Source organism: Henckelia pumila, chromosome 4 (genome assembly GCF_033568475.1).
Source record: "Henckelia pumila isolate YLH828 chromosome 4, ASM3356847v2, whole genome shotgun sequence".
Lineage (NCBI taxonomy): Eukaryota > Viridiplantae > Streptophyta > Magnoliopsida > Lamiales > Gesneriaceae > Henckelia > Henckelia pumila.
In genome coordinates this window covers 38,274,011-38,295,090 of record NC_133123.1, presented here as the reverse complement: position 1 = coordinate 38,295,090, position 21,080 = coordinate 38,274,011, and the positions used below count along the sequence as shown (strand labels likewise).

The window sequence follows — 21,080 nt, the reverse complement described above, 5'->3', positions numbered from 1 at the left end:
AAATATAATGAAATTGATATAATGAAATTGATTGGAATGAATTCTTAATTTTAGCAAGACATAAATAGTGGGTGGTTTTTGATAGTAGGAGTGAGAAATGTAACTAATTTTTTACCATTTTACCAATTTCTTTATATAAAGTACAATGCATGTTTGGGGGTTAAATTTGTAAATTTATGTTGGTGTCATCAAACACACCAAAAGTTATTTTTAAATAGGTCTCAACTTTTATTAATAGTATAGATTAAAATTCTATGTAAAATTAATTATTTTCTAAAACTTTGTAGTTTTAAAAATAACGTGTAAAACTCACGATAAATTAGACAAATGGTTTAGATTTTTTTAAAAAAATAAGATTAAAAGCAATGTTTTTGAAATCGGACCGGACCGGCCGGTTCGACCGGGAACCAGTCGGTTCTCTGGTCCGGACCAACTCTAAAAACCGAAATACCGGTCAAAACCGATCAAGAACCGGTTGGACCGGTCAAGAACCAGAAAACCGGTTCAATCGGTTCGGTTTTCCGAATTTTTTTTTATTTTTTTAAAATTTAAGATTTTTTTTATTTTTAAAACTTTAAATTTATTATTTATATATATATATGCATTATTATTTAGAATTACTTTATTTAAAAAATTATTTTAATAATTATTGTTTTTTAAAAATTAAATAATTTATAATTATAATTGTTATTTTAAATATATTTAAATGTTTATTTAGTTTTCAAAATATGTTAAATATATATTTTTTTGTTTATTTATATAATTTTTGAGTTTTTAAAATTTAAAATATATTATTTATTATATTAAATTATGGTTTTCCGGTTCGATCGCCCGGTTAAAACGGTCTGACCGATTAGATAGTTTTTTTCAGATAAACCGGTTCGATCATCAGTCCATGATTAAAAGATCATTGAATTTGAAATTGTTTTTTTTCGGGTTTTCACATCGATATTACATATCATTTGTCGGGCTTAACTGACATCTAATAGACCCTACAAAATAGATTAAGTAAATCTACTCGTAAAAAATTGACGTGTTAGATTATGATACGGCCCGTTTGGAGACGGGTTTAAACAGGCCGGTCAAACAAAAATTCATGGTATTTGTCGATCCTTGTGATATTCTTAACTTGACATCACAACCGTTGATTAACTAGAGAAAACACAATTAACCTCATTCATTACCGTCAGATAAAAGATAAGCACAATATTTATGACGGTCAAATTTTCCAGGCCTATAAATAGCAATCACCCCTCCCTATATCGCGGAATTTGCTGTTTCTCCTCCGACAAATCAAAGATAGTAGAAGAGAAAAGAGATTTCTTCGTGTCCAAGTGAGTCGCTGCTTTTACATTTTACTATCGTTAATTCAATTGTTATTGGATGATTAATGATTTACCTGTGTTTGTTTGTGGAATGTGATTAGGGGTTTTACATATTAAATTAAATTAGTTTCTGGATGGGGAATCAAATCCGCGCAATCTGTGTGATTAGATGTTGGTTTAGGTGTTTTATGCTTTTGTTGCGATTAGTGATTTGAATTCTACGACGATCAGGCTTTATTCGTCTGTTTGATTTGTATTTTTGTGCATGGACGGGAATTGCAGTAGTTTGATTTTTGGTGGGTTTTTTTTTTCCTGGGTTCTGGGGCCTTTTGTTTCCTTCTGTTGCTCGTTGTAGTCACAGTTGAGGATATAGAATTGGGTGCTATCTTCAATGTTGGCTTTCTGAAAGACCAAAGTTTCACGATTTCATTTTAATGTTCGTACCTATAATTAGAGAAACAGCCGTTTTATTGTTGTGGTTATGTTTAGAAGACTTCAATCTTTTGATCTCTCAAGTTTTTGTTTATTTTATTACCTCACGATTTCATGGTTTTGAAGAATTGATTTTTCTCATGTCAAGGAATCAAGATTTTATTTATGTATTTTGCTAAAATTGATTGAATGAGTAGCTTATTTTATTATAACGTTTTGTTTGTGTTGAAATCCTTAGAACTTTGTTTTTCGGATGCCTGGTGCCTTCATGGATTTTTGTTTCAAATTTATATTTATAAGAGAGATTTTGGAGATTGGAGACATTTTCCAACGCGGGCCCTGTATATCTCTCTGATGACTTTGTATTGCAATAACAACTGCAGATGGCTCGTACCAAACAAACTGCTCGTAAGTCCACCGGTGGAAAGGCTCCCAGGAAGCAACTTGCTACCAAGGTTTTCTTTCTCTCATTCGACTGCTTCATCTTGTATGCTTTGTTTCTGGTAACTTTTTATGGGTTTAACTTGGTGTAATTTTCTATCCAGGCTGCCCGTAAGTCGGCCCCAACTACTGGTGGTGTGAAGAAGCCTCACCGTTATCGTCCTGGGACTGTTGCTCTGCGGTGAGTTATCCCTTCTCCATTTGTTGCAATGATATCTATTGTGTATTGAGTGATTGCTAACTTAAATTGATCATTGATACCAGTGAAATTCGCAAGTACCAGAAGAGTACCGAGCTCTTGATCAGGAAGTTACCTTTCCAGAGGCTTGTTCGTGAGATTGCTCAGGACTTCAAGGTTGGATATATTACCGAAATTCTTCTGTCACTATTTGATAACGATTAGAATTATGGCTTGTTTATTTTTCCAAATGTCTTGGCTGATTTCTTACTTGTGCTGTCGCAGACTGATCTGCGTTTTCAGAGCCATGCTGTTTTGGCACTTCAAGAGGCTGCTGAGGCCTACCTTGTGGGTCTCTTTGAGGACACTAACTTGTGTGCCATCCATGCCAAACGTGTGACCATCATGCCCAAAGACATCCAGCTTGCCCGCAGGATTAGGGGAGAGCGAGCTTAGGCTTTCCTGGTTGGTGTTTAAACAAGCACTATATAAGACAGTTTCAAACTTTAGTATCGTACGTGTTGGGTAGTAGGACAATGGTATTTGCACTTTATTGGTATGAGTAGTGATAGGCGATCTGTGTTTGACCCAGGATTGTGACCATCAAGTTTATACTATATGGAATCGTTAACTTTCTTGTGCACCTGTAAGTGCGGCAATATTCCTCTTTTTCGAAGTTGTGGGTTTCATGTTTCAAATTCTTTGAAGCCTGTGTAGATACAGTAAAACTTTGTGCATCATGCATGGTTGAATTATCGAATAAATGCACCCGAAATCTTAGATTGAGCATTACATCTCTGACACTAGATTGTGGGTTTAACGTTGCAAATTATTTCAAGCCTATATTCGTTCCAGCACGTGCATTGAATCGAGCATCTGTTGCGTTGGTGTAAGTATAGTTTGAATCTGGTTTCCAATGGCATTGGACATGAAGTGTTGACTGTGCCTTTTTCCTTATTGCGTGTTTTTGTCTCATGTATTGTTTGGTGATGTACTGCGTAAAAATTCACCATGCTATCATGGACGTGTCCTTGTGGTTATCTTGATAATCATTTGTATTTAAAATATATGATATCATAATAAGTACTACTACTATGGTGTATAATAATTATAATTTAATATATACTTATTAAAATTTTAAATTAATTAGTATGATATTATTAATTCGTATAAGACACCTTTGAACTTGTGCGCAAAGTGCTCCATGAAGAGAGTCACGGCTTTGGGTGTGTTGGACTCATTTCTAGATTTTCGGTGCAAACTGGATCAAGGGATCAGGCTGAGAATTCTGAAAGAAAATTCTCAAAGAAGGGTGATACATGAATAATAGTTGGATGTATAAATGTGTTGACAAAGAGCTATAATGGATTCCTACAGTTTGGGTTATGAATCCTTGAACGTGTACAACTGTTAACTGTACAAGACGTTTAAAAACACAACTAAATGGGTCTGCAAAATCCAAATAAAAATACTCGTGCTTTTATTGTGATTTTAAATTTAAATTGAATAATAGAAAAACTTTAATGAAAAGTAATTATTATATTTCATCACAACTTGCATCTAATGAACGAACTTTGTTTGTTCAAGAAAATTTCTTGAGTATTTTTTTCCAACAAAATGATACGATTCTGCTGCAATTCAAATTACTGCCACCAACATTTCTAATTTTTTTGTATGTCCGATGGTCATGGTAGTTATCGCTACATTTGTTGATGTTTTCATTTATTGTTGTTTAAAACCTGTTACATATTTATCATCTGGTTATGTCTTGAAGAGTCTTTGCCTAATATTGAGGAGATTATCATAGGAACTACAAACACACGTTTAAATCTTCCATGGTAAAATCATATTTTTCATGTACTTTAAATGGTGAACATATATGACTTTATGTTTTACTCCAAAGTTGCAATGCAAATAGTAGTATCCATCAGCTAGTAAGGTCTCAGCCAGGTGACACAGGATGCCAATAAAGAATAGATTTCGACAAAATGAAATATTAAAGAAATCTTAGAAGAGGGGGGAGTCTTTATGCGAAATCTATCATGTGTCATCCATTTTTCTATGATATCATAAGTATATCGAGTTCTCCAAAGAAAGAAGCACCAAGCACATCGTGGTCGCAAGCCGCTCTCCCTTCAAATATTTATTTGGTACATCAACATCAAGATACTACATACATGCCAATAGTTTGCGGCGTAAACTTGGTTTCACTACATCACTATGTAATAGGACAGTCATGTAATGAATAGACCAAGAAAGCCTAAACCAAGAAAATTATTGAGGTTTAACAATTTGATGAAATATATTTCAACACGCATGCTATCTTATTTTTGATACATACTATCTCTTGCGACGAATAAAACAAACGACCAAGCAAAGCCGCAGAAAGTACTCGAGTAGATTAAACCAACCTTGATTCAAAAGATTATGTCCTCATCTTTCTGCCTAGCCTGGGACAACATGTCGTGTGCTGAATTAACAGAAATGCCCTTCTTCAAAGAAATTTCCTCCGCGACCTTCTCCTCCGCGTATGCCTTGGCAGCTTCACGTTGTCTCTCAAGCTCTCTCCTCTTGTAGCCTTGTATCTTTTTCAACCTAAAGAAATCCTCCCTTTCCAATTCATCTAGCTCTCCCTTGATGTAACTTATTGTATTCTCTAATCGTGGCTTTACAACATTCTCCAGGGCATTGACTCTACGATTGGTGGTCTTGATCGCCTCGTCAAGGGTCAAGAATGACGTTTGGAGAGTGGCAAGCTCAACAAGAAGCTCGATAGATTTCACATATGCCGTGCGACAAGCTTGAACCTGTTGGCCTCCTCTTGCCAGTCCAGTTAAGGAATTTTTAGTCTCTCCATCAATGTAGTGCTCGAATTTAGGAAGTTTTACACCAGCAATATTTTCCTGACGCGATCGCACCTTAAGTGATGCAGTTTGGACATTTTCACGGACGATGTGCTTGATATTCTCACCAGCCACATATTTAGCTTCAGTTAGGGCAAAGGAAGAACTTCTCATGATATCTCCCATTGATTCTTTTGTTGAGACGATGTTCTTGAGAATTTGTCGAAATTGCGCAGTCAAAGCATCACTCTTCCTCTTGAGCAATGCATGGCCTCTTGTGGCCCCAATAAGTCGAGCTTTCATTGCTCCAAGCATTGTAACAGTTGGAACAACATTCAAGCGCTGGGTTTGTCCAGACATTTTTTAAAATTTTGTGGCTGAAAAGAGAAAAATAATGACAGGGTTAATAGTTTGAGCAGACATTCTTTCTCTGCTTTCAGTTGGAATGGACTCAATTTTGTTTTTTTGGGGTTGAGGAGGGTGGGGAGGACTTGGCGCAACAATCTTAGTGTATCGTGTTTGGGTGGAGTAAAGAACAAAGTTAATATACATGACACAAAAATCATAAATAAATAAGCATTTTCTGCAAAGTATTCAAGAATAGAAACCAAAATTACCTGACAAGTTTCTTTCTCAACTAACTCTTGTTTTCCCTTTGTACCTGAAACAGCAACCCACGAAAATAAAACAATATTCAGAGCAATAATGTTGCACATAGCCTCATGTCATTGCATAGGTTATACGCGTAGATGTACAGAAAAAGGAAACATATTTAATAATGGAACCTCCTCAGAAAGAACTAAATATAATAGGGCAACTACAATTATAAAATAGTTCAATTCCAATTAAAAGTTTTTCTGTTTTGTATGACTAGTTATAATTCAATCAAAGAAATTCAAATTTATAGTTAACACATAATTCAGCTAAATAAAACTTTTACATTTGTTTAATTGATTCTATCAAAAACAAAACATTATTTGAAAGTAGCTGTAGGGCCCTGTTTTCCTAACACAAATAGAGTGCAAAAATTCTATAATTAACCATTTAACCGAGTGGTTAGAAAATACTGTTCTTTTTAAATGAGCCCATCTTAATTTGTTAATTTCGAAGAAATTTTTTTCTTAAAAATGCTATAACCAATTCCATCAGTTGAAGCCTAAGAAAAGGAAAAGGAAAACCGCTTTCCAAGAAAACATTTAACAAATTCAAATCCACATCCATTAATAAAAAATAATAACAAAACCACAAAACAATAAATGTTTATGTTCAATGAAATTCCCAGTTATAAATTCTCCAAACCAAATGAAAGAAAGTTGACAAAATAATACCAAGAAATTCTAATGATCCCAGAATAAATAATCATGTCCAAGCCCAACAAATAAAACTCCTAAACTGCCACATTCCTTGACTATCTCTTCCACACATTCTATGTACTCCATTGGGATTATAATTTGAAAAGTTTAAATTTAACAACAGGGAGAGAAACCCAGTATGCACCCCTCAAATCCAACTACTAAATCGACCTCAAGGGTCATCGCAAAAGCTATCAAAACAACAAATAATAAATGCACATGCAAACAAGATGCCATAATTCAGAAGGAATCATAATAGCAGATTACAGCTCAAAATTCAATCATGAAGTATGTAGACCGTAGGGATAATGAGGTGATTCACATGCACAATTGTACACAGAACACTTTAGTCCGCACTCTGCTGGGCTCACATGACAGATTGAACATAATATAATATGTGTTATCTTGATGATGGGGAAACAAGAGGTGTCATGAATCGTCATACACGTAGCACGCTGATCCGCATGAACCAAGAAGTAACTCTCATACTGTATCAAAATACTGGAATTTCAGGAGACATTGATCAATATGCAGAAGGAAATCAGGGACGGACCTTTTATGAGGTGAGGCCAAGGAGGCCGTTGCCTTAGGGTCCCAGGAGGGGGCCCAATTTTTTTTATTATTTATATATATATATATATATATGTATATGTTTGACCATGGTGGGCAATTGAATGTAAAAAAATAAAATAAAATCTAACTCGATGTAAAAAAAAGACCAGTTTTAATATTTTCAATTTCTAATTGATCAAGCACCATCTTCTCTTTAAGTTCGGTTTGAACAATTTAAACAATATCAAGACACTTTTGGGTTTTTGTTAAATTTAGAGAAGTTAAAGAATGATCTTTTAACTAGCTTGATGAAGTATTGCATGGAGCTTCAACATTTTTTTAGTCAAAATTGACATTCAGATATTATTGGTGAGTTGTGTTCGGAGTCGATTATCATACAATTCTATTTAACAAATGAAAAAAAAACAATTGATATGCTACAATGTTTGCCAAAACTAAATGATTTATTCTCAAATACTTATTGCCTATAAGATTTTGTTAACAGCAACCGTTGCATCAACATAAAGAATCTTCTCGAAATTGAAATTAATCAAGAATTATTTTCGATCAACAATGTCACATGATTGATTAAATGGACTAGTTATGTTGTATATTGACAACAATATGGTCCGGCCGTCTGACAACTGGATAATGCAGATTTGATAAATATTTTAGCATCTAAAAAAACTAGACAAAATAGTATTTATATAATTATTTGAAATATTAGATGGTTGTTATTGATATAATATATTGTTTCTGATGTATTTATGCATTGTTTATGATATTTGCTATTTGTGAGCTGGACTTTACATTTATTTATCATATTCGGCTCTGAAGGAAATGACGTAGTACTAAAAAAAAGTCACAGACTTAACCAGGATTCAAAGCAAATATACGGACCCAAATTCTTATGATCATAAAAGTTCTAATGATTCAAAAATATTGATAACTTAAAATAGATATATTTCTATATCCCCGAAAATATTGAACCTCGCACTCAGAGATAACAAAAGTTTGTAAATATCCAAAAACAAAACCTCAACTTATTTGTTTCAACCCAAAACACAAATCAAACTTAGTTTAAAATGCGAGCACTTGCAAATTAATCCAAGAACACCCCCAGATTTCATATAATATTCATATACCTTGACAAAATTCACTTCAAGAATATACACTATTGAAATCGTTAAATTATAATTTCAAGTTCAAATGTCATTTGGTCCCCAAAAATATAAAACTTCGAATAAAATACAGAACATACGGTAAATCAATGAGCCAAAGTCGCATTTATACAAAATATATACTTTTCAAGTTTTCAGACTTGAATTTCATAAACAAGATAGTGTTCGAAAAAATTAAATTGTAGAAATAATCAAAAGTAATTATATAACTAATGGTATTAAGAAATTTGTGATTAAACTTTGCACTGCAGTTTCAAATAATTTTTCAATAGTCATACTCTTCCAATGGATTTGAAATTTCATCTACAGTGCTTCTTCCACTACCCAATTTCATCAAACAGCTCAAACACTAAAATCCCATTCGAATCACGGCTTCCAAGGTTGTTCTTAAGATATATTCCTTAATCATTTTACAAATGTAAACATAAAGGTCGTTTCAATCATGATTATGGACAACCCATCTAGATCAAAATCCAATATTTAAAAATAATCAAAACATAGGTCTTTGAGTGATTGATTCTCTCGAAATCAAACCAAACTCACGGGTATTCCATTGAATCTAAATAGGAAACACACGACAACACAAAATGGAAGAAAAACGAACCTTAGTTTGTACTAATTGCGTCTCGATCGGCAATTGGAAGAATTATCTGATCTCGGCTCTTTACAGCAGATGGGTTTGTAGTGGTGAGGGTTTATTGGATGATTTAGAATTTAGATATTTGGGGATTCTGCAAACCGTTGTTCTAAGAACCAGGGTGAGTCACAAGTCCTAGGCGCTTAAAACTTCATAGACTTGTTCATTCCATTAATATAATATAACTATAATAAAATGATAAAACTAAGTTTTACACTGTGTTTGGAATCCCGAATTTATATGGGATTTGGTGGGATTTGGAATTAAAAATACCATTTTAGTGTTTGACAAAACGAGATTTCAAAACGGGATTGGTATTTGATGTGATTTCATTTAAAGTGAAATCCTTATAAAATTGGTCGGATTTCATGGGATTTGGGTTTATAAAAATAATTAAATTATTTTTAATAATAAATGCATATACATTAGTTATAAATTTTAAGTTTTCTTCAAAAAATTTTTACAAAATATCATTTATATAAAATTTATATTATCAAATTCCAAAATATATTTTAACTTTTTGCCAAACACTAAAATGGAATTCCAATTCCATGTATTTAAAATCCAATTCCAATTCCAATTCCAAATTCAATTCCAAATTTCAATTTTTAGGCGTCCAAACACACTAGATGAATAATGTCAAATGTATAACAAATCATGGATAACGATATTTACATAATAATATCGTGAATTTTGCTATTTTATCGTGAAATTTTATATTTAATGTATAATAAGGTTTTGATAAATTAATTTTTTTATTAAATATTTTGTGTTGTAAAATTTGGTGTACAAATTTTGTTGTAACTGTATCATCACTCAGTTGACAATAGACATGATATGTGTCGGTTATGTCTTTGAAATTGGTCCAAATTTGTAAACGTCTATGACTCAAATGAGAGTATCAAAATATCTTAACCCGGTTTTTCATCCGTTGATTTGAACCATTAAATTGACAGAATGATCAACTCGGACAATTTTTTGAAAGGTTTAGAGTTAATAAACATGTATATATACATAATATAGTGTGTATCAGTGTTAAATATATGTGTATGTCAATATTGTTTTTTAATATATATATATATATATATATATATATATATATAAAAAGAAAAAGCATAACATTTGCAAAAACTAGTAAGTTAATGCTAAAATAGCAACATATCAAAGGAAATATTTATCAAGATATATGTTTACATCTATCGCAAATATTTGAAAACAAATAGCAAATCAATTCGATTTTTTTAAAATTCAAGTTTGAATATAATGTCCTTTGAAAATATAAACTACACTAAATATATGTATTTATTATTTTATATCATCTATTACTACTATTATGAAGAAGTCTTAGTTGATCTCTTGGTATGCCAAAAAACAAAAAAAAAACAAAAAAAAAACACTGTAAAGAGCTTACTTTCACTATCTCAATTTATTTATTTTTTTCATTCCACTATATCTCCTATTTTTCCTCTCATTTTTTTGTATTTAATATATAATACAATCATTTTATTTGAAAGTTTAAATTAAAATAAAATTTTATTATTAAAAAAACGGATTGTTTAGTGCAACAAGAGTCCAAGACGCTAGTTTAAATTATTAGAGTTTTGGGTTATATGTTACTTTTATATATTTATTTATCGTTATTTTTTAAAATATTTCATTAAGTAAAATATAAAATTTTATATAATATATTGCGTTTTGGGTAAATGATTTTAAAATCCCTTCCAACTCTTCAAACTTTATCTTAACTCCCTACCCATTATTTTCTTTATTTCAACTCCCTAGTGGTCCCCAATTTTGAATTAATTATTATTTAGTAACTAATCTTTTGTACGTGGCATTGTTTAACCTATCGAACCAGTTCCGGCCAGGCAGAACTATTGGTTACGCAAGGTTTCCAGCCGATATACTCTGAATTAGGGTCCAACATGCTTCCGTAAAATGAATTAAATTCAAAAACTTTTTGACCAAAGTGTCGTCGGGTCATACCTGCCGAGTTTTACGAAGTGCTCCTCACACTCCAACCACGCAGTCGCAATAGATGGTTTCTGCACAAGCTCCTTCAACGACACCCAGCACAGCCTTAATTCGTTTTCTACCTTAAGGCGTATGGTATATGAATTTAATTATAAAATATGAGCATGAAAGAACAAGAGACTTTAGAACGATTATTCAGACATTATATTATTACATAAATCAACTCCTTTGAAGAGGAGAAGACAACTTGTTTAGCTACTCATAGTAGCCTTGTTCTTGAAATACATAAACGAAAACTTATTACAATAAAAAGAGAAATATTACAACAATTTTATTTGTAAGAAACTGAAGGGAATGATCGATGTCTTCGGCTTCCTTGAACGCTCATATTTATAGCTGAGGTTCCACTCGTTTCACCGAGAAATTTCAGGGAATCTTATAGCTATTTGTCTTGTCCTTCTATGCCATTATTAACGGCATCTTTAGCTAGTGGATGAGTCACCCGTTATTCGCCTTGTCTTGTTATGCCATTATTGATGGCATCTTTTGTTAGTGGAGGAGTCACATGTCGTCCTTTTTCTTTTGGCTCTATCCTCCTCACATGTCTTCTTTATTGTTGTCGGGGCATCTTCTGCTTTTGCAGTGGTCCCCTGAAAAACGCATCTTTGGTGGTCCCTGTCCACATTTGCTTGTCTCGGAAAAATCTTTTCGATCCGTTCGGGGTCTGAATGTTTTTCCGAACTCCGGCTCCTTCTGATCAGGACATTATGGGCAGATACCCTCTGACCATCTTCCTATGTGAGCCATGTTACAAAATTTTCGGCGAGTTTCTTTACTCCCCGGCAGCTTGTTGTTCCACAAAAAATTTCTCTTCTTTTCGAAGAGTTCTTCCGCGAAAGCCGTAGTTTTTCCTGTCATTGTATTTAACAGAAACGATCCATTCACAGAATTTTGGTAGAATTTGAACGGAAATTTGACTTTGTGCATCTCTGTGAGACAGACCCAAATACTCCAAGCCCTTCTGGTTGAGATTTCATTTTCTCCAAAAGTGGAGACCAATGGTATTTCTTCAGCTTTAGGATCCTTGATAAATTTATGGCTCGTCATATCAGGTCTCCTTAGCTTGATGAAATAAAAGGGTTTGTGTGATCCTTTCCCTGTTGGTTCTGGAGCTGCACTGAAGAAATATAATTCTAGCACATCTCCTCTGGACAAATGATCATTATTTGCCCATGTTTCTTAGACTGCTTCCTGGATCCATTTTGGTAGCTGTGATATCTCTAGAAAGCTTGGTGGTGTTGTATAAACTGAGGTCAAAGCCCCAAATTCATACCAGAGTTTTACATCGTTAGGATTGACATTGTTTTTTAGCCAAACCCTTGGATATATTCCTGCAACATCAACCCTGCAAGTGTACGGATTGATTTCACTCCTTGTCTTCAATTTCTCCCATTTTTGTTGATAAACCTGGAATGGAGAAATAATATCTGGATTAGTATCAATCTTAGATCTACCCTTGTCAGTGTTGGGCCTAAGATTGATCTCTTCCTCTTTCACCCCAGAGGCGGAGGGTTGACTTGATGAGTATTTCTCATCAATTGTTGCTTCATCCAATTCATCAAAAGCTGATGATAGATTAGCAATTGTTTCTTGTGTTTTGGAATCCTCAACCTTTTTTTCTACAACCGGTGGCTGTATTTTTTTTTTTTTTGTCAAACCAGTGGTTTTAGCATATCTTGTTTATGAGAATCCAATGGTTTCTCTATAGCCTTCACAATTGGCCCTTGAATAGCAGCCCAAAGTTGTGTTTGAGCTTGCATACATCCTGTAATTCGATTAGATACTTTGATCTGATCAGCTTGTTGTAACCTGCCGGCCATTTCAGCATTAATGGCTAACTGGTTGAACTCGGTTTGAAGCAACCCAAGGTGTTCCCTGAGATGCCTCTGCATTTTCATGATGGAATCCACGTCACTGCCTTCCATCTCTTGTTAAGAAATCTGCAAGAATATTTTCATGAGATTTAATAATAACAATATCAAAAATATAATTTTGACATAATGTTTGCCATCTTAATAACCTAGTTTTCTCAGGTTTAGATTCAATCTTATTTCTTAGAAAAGCTTTTACCTGGGTGTTATCAACCTTGAGGGTGAATTTTTTAGCAAGTAAAAATAATGGCCATTTTTTGAAAGCCCTTTTAACTGCATAAAATTCCTTCTCGTTGATATGCCATCTGATGGCCTTTGATTCTGAAAAAAGACCGCTACAGTATCTGCATGACATTTCTCCATCTGGGGTGATCTTGGTAAGGACTGCAGCCCACCATTCGTCACTGGCATTCGTGAATAACACCAGATCATCTTCATCTACGGGTATAGCCATTTTTGGGAGATTCTTACATATCTTCTTTAATTGGTTTACCCCTTTAGTATGGTCATCGGTTCATATAAACCTAGCATCCTTTTTTAATAAAGGACTGAACACCTTTCTGTACATTGCTAGGTTGTTAATGAACATCCCTGCAAAATTAACTACCCCAAGAAAACTCTGGAGTTGTTTCACATCTTTGAATTTATCTGGAAAATTCTTTACCTTTTCCACAATATGGGGTTGCAGAATTATTCCAGTTTCATCAATCTCAATACCAAGGAATTCAATTTTCCTTGTTGCTATGACTGCTTTCTTTTCAGATAAAACCAGTCCTTCTTGTTTACAAATTTTAAAAAAAATCTCTAAATGTTTAACATGTTTGTCGATGTTTTTTGATGCTATAAGAATATCATCAATATAAACAAACATAAAGTTGAAATAATCTTTAAAAAGATTATCCATTTTTCTTTGAAATATCTAGGGTGCATTAGCCAATCCCATAGGCATAACTTCCCAAATATAATGTCCTTGTGGAGTAGAGAAGGCTGTGAATTTCTTACTGCCTTCTTTCATTCTTATATGGTAGAATCCAGACTTACAATCAAATTTTAAGAATACTCTAGCATTTCGTACACAGCTAATTAGATGTTCTCTACTGGGTATGAAGTACCCATCAAACTCCAGGATTTTATTAATACCTTGGTAACTAATAACTAACCTGGGTTTTCCTTTTTTTATTTCACCATGATTTCTGACCAGAAATCCTGGGCTACTATATGGTGAAACTCCTTCTTTGATTAGACCAAGGTCCAAATGTTCCTTGATAATCATTCTCATATCCCTTTGATCTGTTATGTTCATCGGGATAGGCTTATATCTGACGAATTCATATTCTTTGCCTTCCTTTAGAGTAAGACAGGCTTTGAGTTGATTTCTATCCCACCATGCCAAAGGATGCTCGTTGTAACTTTCTTTGAGCCTCTTTTTGACATCTTCAAGAGATATCTTATTTTCCAACTCTATATCTCTGTGATGTAGAGTTACCTTGAGAAGCTCCATATCCTCTGTTTGGAGTTCTTGTTCTGTTGTTATTTTCAACATGGTCTCTCCAAACCTTCTTGGATCTTTCATTTTTGGGTGAAAAGTTGTCCTTTATCACCACACTGGCTGCGAAATATTATCGGCAATTGTCGATAAAAAGCAACCTTGAGTCTTTGAACGATAATTTTATGATCACAAATTGTAGTGAACATAAGCCTTCTTGACTCATTGTCTTGTGTGTACTTCTTAAATATTTGTAAGAAGTTATTCCCCAACAGGATATCAGCTCCTGTATCATGGAAATAGATTGGTGGTGTCTTTACCTTGTACCAAGGTGTCTGACCTGCTCCTCCCATAAGGATTTCTGCTTGTTTTATTCCTTTACAAAGAATTAAAATTCTTCGAGAGAAATCTCGTCCAGCAATTTTTGGTAATTCTTCTTCACATTCTTCAGGAAAGACTCCTCTTTTTGCTGTACAAATTCCTGCTCCCGAATCAATATATGCTGCAAAGTATTCAGCCTTATATTGTTCATACAACATGTAGCGACCCTACCCGGATCCACTACCTAATCAGAGTTTAATAATAATAGCGCATGCATTAATACTTAAAAGCGTAAGGTGCGGATAAATTAAAGTACAACAAATCTAATCGGCAGAATACAACCGATGATAGCGAAAGTGTATAAATATTATTATACAACCAAATCGAAGGTTCAGGGTAAACAAATCCCTACCCTCTAAATCCCATGCTAGGAAAATCCTCAATCCTGCTGAGAGCCTCCTGGACCGTCCAGCCTCAAACCTGCCCCGCCACAAGGTATACCACAAATACCAAACACAGGGGGCGTGAGCGACAACGCTCAAAACGAAAGCAATGATATATGTACAAATATGCGCACACAAATGGTTTAAAATCTCAGGTAAAACACTTGCTCAGGGCGCCGGGAATATACAGTACCGGCTAGAGAGCGACTCCGCGGGGTACTCGTATATTATTTATCAGGATAGAGCCAACCCCATCCTGACCCGAATCCAAAACAGGATACAAGACCCACATGGAAACTGTCACACCTGACTCGAGTCCATCATGAGATCACTGTTCCCTATGGAGACTGTCAATGACTCGCATCTCTCCGAATGCAGCCACACGTAAAATCATGCATGTGCTAAGGCGGTAAAACATATTTAAAACATAATAGAACACATAGCACATATCAATGCAACATACATGCAAATATATCATGCCGGCTATCTCGGTAAGTACTTATGTACCTCTAACACTGCAGGTCAACTCCTAGCACACCCATCTAGGTCCAAGCCTACAAGCTTGCTCTATGGCGTCTACACATGCAAAAGTCTATGCATCACTATAAACGCTCTAAAAGCCTTAACTAAGCTATTACATACTCCTAAATATTTTTAGGAAGTCAAATTATACATTCGTCCGTCGTCAGCCCGTTGGTGTAGAATCGCCTCAAAACCTAGGCACACCTCCGCTACGACGCCGGGATCGCTAGGCAACTTCCGGATTCCCAATAGGAAGCCTAGAACTCCGTAGATCTAAGTAAAAAGGCTTAGGAATCAGAGAGAAGAGAGGAAATGGAGTGCTCAAATGAGAGCCTCGGATCCCCTATTTATAGACCACCATCGTTGCGTTCGTTGCGGAACGTTGCGTCCGTTTCGGCAGATCGTTGCGTCCGTTCCCGAACGTTGCTTCCGTTCCGTCTCGTTGTCACGTCAAGTGCGTAAGCAGTGACGCATTCCTGAGTGCACGAACGTTGCTTCCGTTTTCATGGACGTTTCTTCCGTTCAGTGTCACTCTCCAGACCATTTCTGATCATTCTGAAACCATTTCTAAAGTCCGTTAGTCCAACAGAAACTTCCTTAATCATGTTTTACTTAAGCTAAACATGATCTTATGATTAATATACTCATTAATCCTTAATTACGGATGCGGGTTACTACATTCTTCCCCACTTAAGAAATTTCGTCCTCGAAATTTAAGTCTAGAGGAAAATACAAAATTCAACACGAGTGTTCTTTATTGCAACTGAACAAGTACAAATTGATACAAAAAGTACAAAATATCAAAACAACTTGGGGTACTCGGCTGACATCCAGCTCTCCAACTCCCAAGTAGCTTCCTCTGTACCTCTGCGCTGCCACTGTACCAACACTAGCGGTATGTTCTTGTTACAAAGTACCTTATCCTTCCTGTCAAGGATTCTGAGAGGTTTCTCCACGTATGACAAATCCTGATCCAGTTTCACCTCAGTCGGATGCAAAATATGCGACTCATCCGCCACGTACTGTCTCAACAAGGACACGTGAAACACATCATGAATCTTCGAAAGATCTGGTGGCAAAGCTAAACGATAAGCCACATCTCCAACCTTCTCGAGAATCTCAAAAGGACCAATGTATCTCGGTGACAACTTACCCTTGCGGCCAAACCTCATCACTTTTCGAAAATGTGATACACGCAGGAATACATACTCTCCTTCCTTGAAATAAAGTGGTCTGCGATGAGTGTTCGCGTAGCTAGCCTGTCGATCCTGGGCTGTCTTAATCCTGCTTTGGATCAACTCCACTGCATCAATCATCTGCTGAATCATCTGAGGACCCTCCACCTAACGCTCGCCAACCTCATCCCAAAACAAAGGTGTACGACAACGACGTCCATAAAGAGCCTCAAATGGTGCCATGCCAATGCTGCTGTGGTAGCTGTTATTATAAGCGAACTCCACCAACGGTAAATGATCATGCCACGCTGGACCAAAATCCATTACTGTTGCGCGAAGCATGTCCTCCAAGTTACGAATAGTACGCTTAGACTGACCGTCTGTCTCAGGATAGTAAGCTGTACTCAAGCTCAACGTAGTGCCAAGGGCTCGCTGGAAACTACCCCAGAACCTCGAAGTGAACCTCAGATCTCTATCGCTGACGATGCTCAATGGAATGCCATGCAATCGAACGATCTCCCGCACATACAATTGCGCCATCCTATCAAAGGTATACTCTCGGTTATAGGGAAGGAAATGCACTGACTTAGATAACCGATCCATGACAACCCAATTAGCATCACAATTCCTGGGAGACATAGGCAAGTGGGTGACAAAATCCATCGTCACATGCTCCCACTTCCACTCAGGAATCTCTAAGCTGTGAAGTAACCCTCCGGGTCGTCTGAATTCTGCCTTGACCTGCTGACACACAAGGCATCGGGATACGAACTGATAAACACTGCGCTTCATCCCTTTCCACAAAAATTGAGTGCAAAGATCCTTGTACATCTTCATGCTACCTGGATGTACAGAGAATCGACTGCGGTGAGCTTGCGATAAGATCTTGTCCCTCAAAGATGAGTCGTCGGGTACTACTACTCGACCAGAAAGACACAACAGATCGTCTCCCTGCAGATGAAAACCAGAAGTACCATCATCCTCAGCCAAATGGGCTAACCTCTGAGTCTTCAGATCAGAATTCTGAGCTTCCCGGATTCGTCGGTAGAACGCTGGCTCAGCAAGCACAGAAGAAACACGAATCCCTTGTTGTTCTTTCTTATGAAGGAACGTGAATCCCAAAGAACAACACTCCTCCGCTGCCTTCGAAACTGAACTAGTACGAAGGGAACTAACATATACTTTGCGGCTAAGAGCATCCGCAACTGGATTAGAAGAACCCGGATGGTACTTGATCTCACAATCATAGTCCTTCAGCAAGTTCATCCAACGTCGCTGCCTCATGTTCAACTCTGCTTGAGTGAACAGATACTTCAAACTCTTATGATCAGTGAAAATCTGAAATCGTTCACCGTAAAAATAATGACGCCATATCTTCAGAGCAAAGACAATGGCTGCCAGCTCTAGATCATGTACGGGATAATTATCCTCGTGAGTTTTCATTTGCCTGGAGGCATAAGCAATCACATGCCCATTTTGAGTCAACAAACACCCGAAACCCTGAAGAGAAGCATCGGTGTGGACTACTAAACCACCAGATCCAGTCGGCAGGGAAAGCACTGGAGCGGTCGTCAATCGACGTCTCAACTCATGAAAACTGTCTTCGCACTCGAAAGACCACTCGAAAGAAACATCCTTTCGCGTCAACTGTGTCAAAGGCTTGGCTATCTGGGAGAAATTCTCCACGAATCGACGGTAGTATCCGGCCAAACCCAAGAAACTACGAATCTCAGACGCTGTCGTCGAATGCGACCAATTAAGAATAGCCCCTATCTTGCTAAGATCCACTGATACTCCATCTCTAGAAATGACATGACCAAGGAACACAACTCAGTCAATCCAGAAGTCACACTTGCTGAGCTTAACATACAACTGATGCTCTCGCAAGGTATGCAAAACAATACGAAGATAAAAGACATGCTCATCCATGCTATGAGAATACACAAGGATGTCATCGATGAACACTATAACAAATTTATCCAAAAATTCGCGGAATACCCTGTTCATCAAATCCATGAAAACGGCTGGAGCATTCGTCAATCCGAATGGCATCACTAAGAACTCATAGTGACCATACCGCGTACGGAATGCTGTCTTAGAGATATCCTCATCTCTAACCCTCAACTGGTGGTATCCTAATCGAAGATCAATCTTCGAATAGACAGATGTACCCTGCAACTGATCGAAAAGATCATCTATCCGCGGAAGAGGATACTTGTTCTTTACTGTCACTTGGTTCAACTGACGATAGTCAATGCACAGACGCATCGAACTATCCTTCTTCTTGACGAATAGTACTGGGGCTCCCCATGGCGAAACACTGGGTCGGATATAGCCCTTATCAAGAAGATCCTGCAACTGCTGCTGCAACTCTCGCATCTCAGATGGAGCTAATCGATACGGGGCTCTGGAAATCGGTGCTGTCCCTGGCATTAATTCTATGCCAAACTCGATTTCTCTCGCTGGTGGTAAGCCTGGAATCTCCTCCGGAAACACATCGGGGAATTCACGAACCACTGGAATCTCTTGGATGTCCGGTCCCTCCAAGGATGCGTCAATGGCTTATATGAGGTAGCCTTCCCCGCTAGACTCTAAAGCACGCCGGGCTTTCAGAGCAGAAACCACTGGCATCGGGGGTCGCGCTCTCTCACCATAGAAATACCATGTCTCGCCATCCTCAGGACGAAACTGAACAAATCGCTAGTAGAAATCTACCATCGCTCTGTAGGTAGTCAAAAGATCTATCCCAAGGATAAAATAAAAGTCTTCCATAGCTAAAATCATCAGGTTAGCACTAAGCTGATGCCCCTCAAAGTCTAAAACACAACCCATCACTAGACGCTTGGCTAGGACTTCGCTACCCATAGGAGTAGAGACCACTAACAACACGTCTAAGGGAATAAACGGCAATCTATACTTCTTAGCGAAACGTGCTGAGATGAATGAGTGTGATGCGCCAGTATCAATCAAAACGTATGCAGGAAAACCACATAAACTACAGGTACCTGCAATCATGCGGTCACTGTTTGCCTCCTCCTGCTCCTGGTTCAGAGCAAAGACTTGCCCCTGAACACATGGTCGTAAGGAAGAATGACCTCGGGAAGGAGTCTGAGTAGGTTGTCTCTGAGACTGCTGTGGCTGCTGGGAGTACTGCTGCTGATACGGTGGCTGTTGAAACTGAGGCTGCTGGACAGATGCCTGAGAGCCTCCTGATCCACTAGCTCCCCCATTCAGCATCGGGCAGTCCCTCTTCATGTGACCCTCCTGTCCACACTGAAAACATGCAGTAGGCGATCGACCACACTGACTTGAAGGATGTCTGCGTCTGCACTGACTACATCGGTTCGGCCTCTGACCACCAAAACGATGCACTCCACCAGATCCAAAAGACGAAGAAGAAGTGCCTCCCGACTTCTTGAAAGACTGGCTCCTTGGGCCCAAAGGAATAGAACTCGCTGGCCTGAAAGAAGAGTAAAGTCCCCTATTCCTCCTGATGCTCTCCTCCGCTTGGTGACAATGGTTCACCAAGCCCTCGAAGCTCATATCGCTACCCACCGAAACCATCCGATGAATCTCAGGGTTCAGACCCTGCAGGAAATGATCGTACTTCGCCATGGAACTCTCGGTAATGTGAGGACAATAAGACAGCAGATCAAAGAATTTTTGCTTGTACTCCTCGATCGACATCGTCCCCTGCCGAAGATTCAGCAACTCACTGGCTTTAGTCTGTCGCAAAGTTGGAGGAAAGTAAAATCTCTGGAAAGCAGTACGGAACTCATCCCACGACACTGCTCCCCTCGCTGCTACAAATGGTGTGGAAGTAGATCTCCACCACTTCCTCGCTCGTCCCTCTAGCATGAAGCCAAGAATCTCCATCTTGTCCCCGTCCGTGCAACTGAACTCCTGAAAGCACTGTTCCATTCTCTCCAGCCAATCCTCAGCCTGATCAGGCGTTTCGCCTCCTGTCAACAGTCTCGGGCTTACTTCCTTGAATCTACGCATGCTCACACTCTTGCGCTCCTCTGGCTGGTCTTGACGACGTCTACGCTCATTTGGTTCACCCTAACGTCCACCGCCTCTGCTATCGTGGCTCTCGTAATCTGCCATCTGTTACACAATAACAGATAATATCTTAATCCGCTTTACGTAATTCCCAGTGCAATGCGCTCTGATACCAATAAATGTAGCGACCCTACCCGGATCCAGTACCTAATCAGAGTTTAATAATAATAGCTCATGCATTAATACTTAAAAGCATAAAGTGCGGATAAATTAAAGTACAACAAA

At 37.4% G+C, this 21,080-nt stretch overlaps 3 protein-coding genes across 3 annotated transcripts; 1 reads left to right on the top strand and 2 right to left on the bottom strand.

Moving 5' to 3' along the window:
• The first annotated feature begins 1,247 nt into the window (after nucleotides 1–1,247).
• On the top strand, nucleotides 1,248–3,168 carry LOC140864240 (histone H3.3). The gene is made up of 5 exons (XM_073268284.1): nucleotides 1,248–1,334; nucleotides 2,141–2,212; nucleotides 2,303–2,379; nucleotides 2,463–2,553; nucleotides 2,662–3,168. The coding sequence occupies exons 2-5, from the start codon at nucleotides 2,141–2,143 to the stop codon at nucleotides 2,830–2,832; spliced, it is 411 nt and encodes a 136-aa protein (XP_073124385.1). The 5' UTR covers nucleotides 1,248–1,334; the 3' UTR covers nucleotides 2,833–3,168.
• A 1,304-nt stretch (nucleotides 3,169–4,472) lies between these two features.
• Nucleotides 4,473–9,085, bottom strand: LOC140863599 (V-type proton ATPase subunit D-like). Its single transcript, XM_073267133.1, has 3 exons — nucleotides 8,909–9,085; nucleotides 5,837–5,880; nucleotides 4,473–5,596 (listed from the first exon to the last, which is right to left on the bottom strand). The coding sequence occupies exon 3, from the start codon at nucleotides 5,577–5,579 to the stop codon at nucleotides 4,794–4,796; it is 786 nt and encodes a 261-aa protein (XP_073123234.1). The 5' UTR covers nucleotides 5,580–5,596; nucleotides 5,837–5,880; nucleotides 8,909–9,085; the 3' UTR covers nucleotides 4,473–4,793.
• An 8,951-nt stretch (nucleotides 9,086–18,036) lies between these two features.
• LOC140860873 (uncharacterized) lies at nucleotides 18,037–20,795 on the bottom strand. The gene is made up of 4 exons (XM_073263878.1): nucleotides 19,799–20,795; nucleotides 18,871–18,928; nucleotides 18,241–18,594; nucleotides 18,037–18,085 (listed from the first exon to the last, which is right to left on the bottom strand). Exons 1-4 carry the CDS (start codon nucleotides 20,793–20,795, stop codon nucleotides 18,037–18,039), a joined length of 1,458 nt encoding a protein of 485 aa, XP_073119979.1.
• Nucleotides 20,796–21,080: the final 285 nt, after the last annotated feature.

Excerpts from the sequence above, each read along its gene's own strand:
- LOC140864240 (XM_073268284.1), top strand. The coding sequence starts at position 2,141 with ATGGCTCGTACCAAACAAACTGCTCGTAAGTCCACCGGTGGAAAGGCT. Across the intron at positions 2,213-2,302 it reads GGAAGCAACTTGCTACCAAG|GCTGCCCGTAAGTCGGCCCC; the intron begins GTTTTCTTTCTC and ends TTTTCTATCCAG. Across the intron at positions 2,554-2,661 it reads AGATTGCTCAGGACTTCAAG|ACTGATCTGCGTTTTCAGAG; the intron begins GTTGGATATATT and ends GTGCTGTCGCAG.
- LOC140863599 (XM_073267133.1), bottom strand. The coding sequence starts at position 5,579 with ATGTCTGGACAAACCCAGCGCTTGAATGTTGTTCCAACTGTTACAATG.
- LOC140860873 (XM_073263878.1), bottom strand. The coding sequence starts at position 20,795 with ATGCGTAGATTCAAGGAAGTAAGCCCGAGACTGTTGACAGGAGGCGAA. Across the intron at positions 18,929-19,798 it reads CAGTGACCGCATGATTGCAG|GATACCACCAGTTGAGGGTT; the intron begins GTACCTGTAGTT and ends ATCTTCGATTAG. Across the intron at positions 18,086-18,240 it reads GTGATTGCTTATGCCTCCAG|AGTTGAACATGAGGCAGCGA; the intron begins GCAAATGAAAAC and ends TCACTCAAGCAG.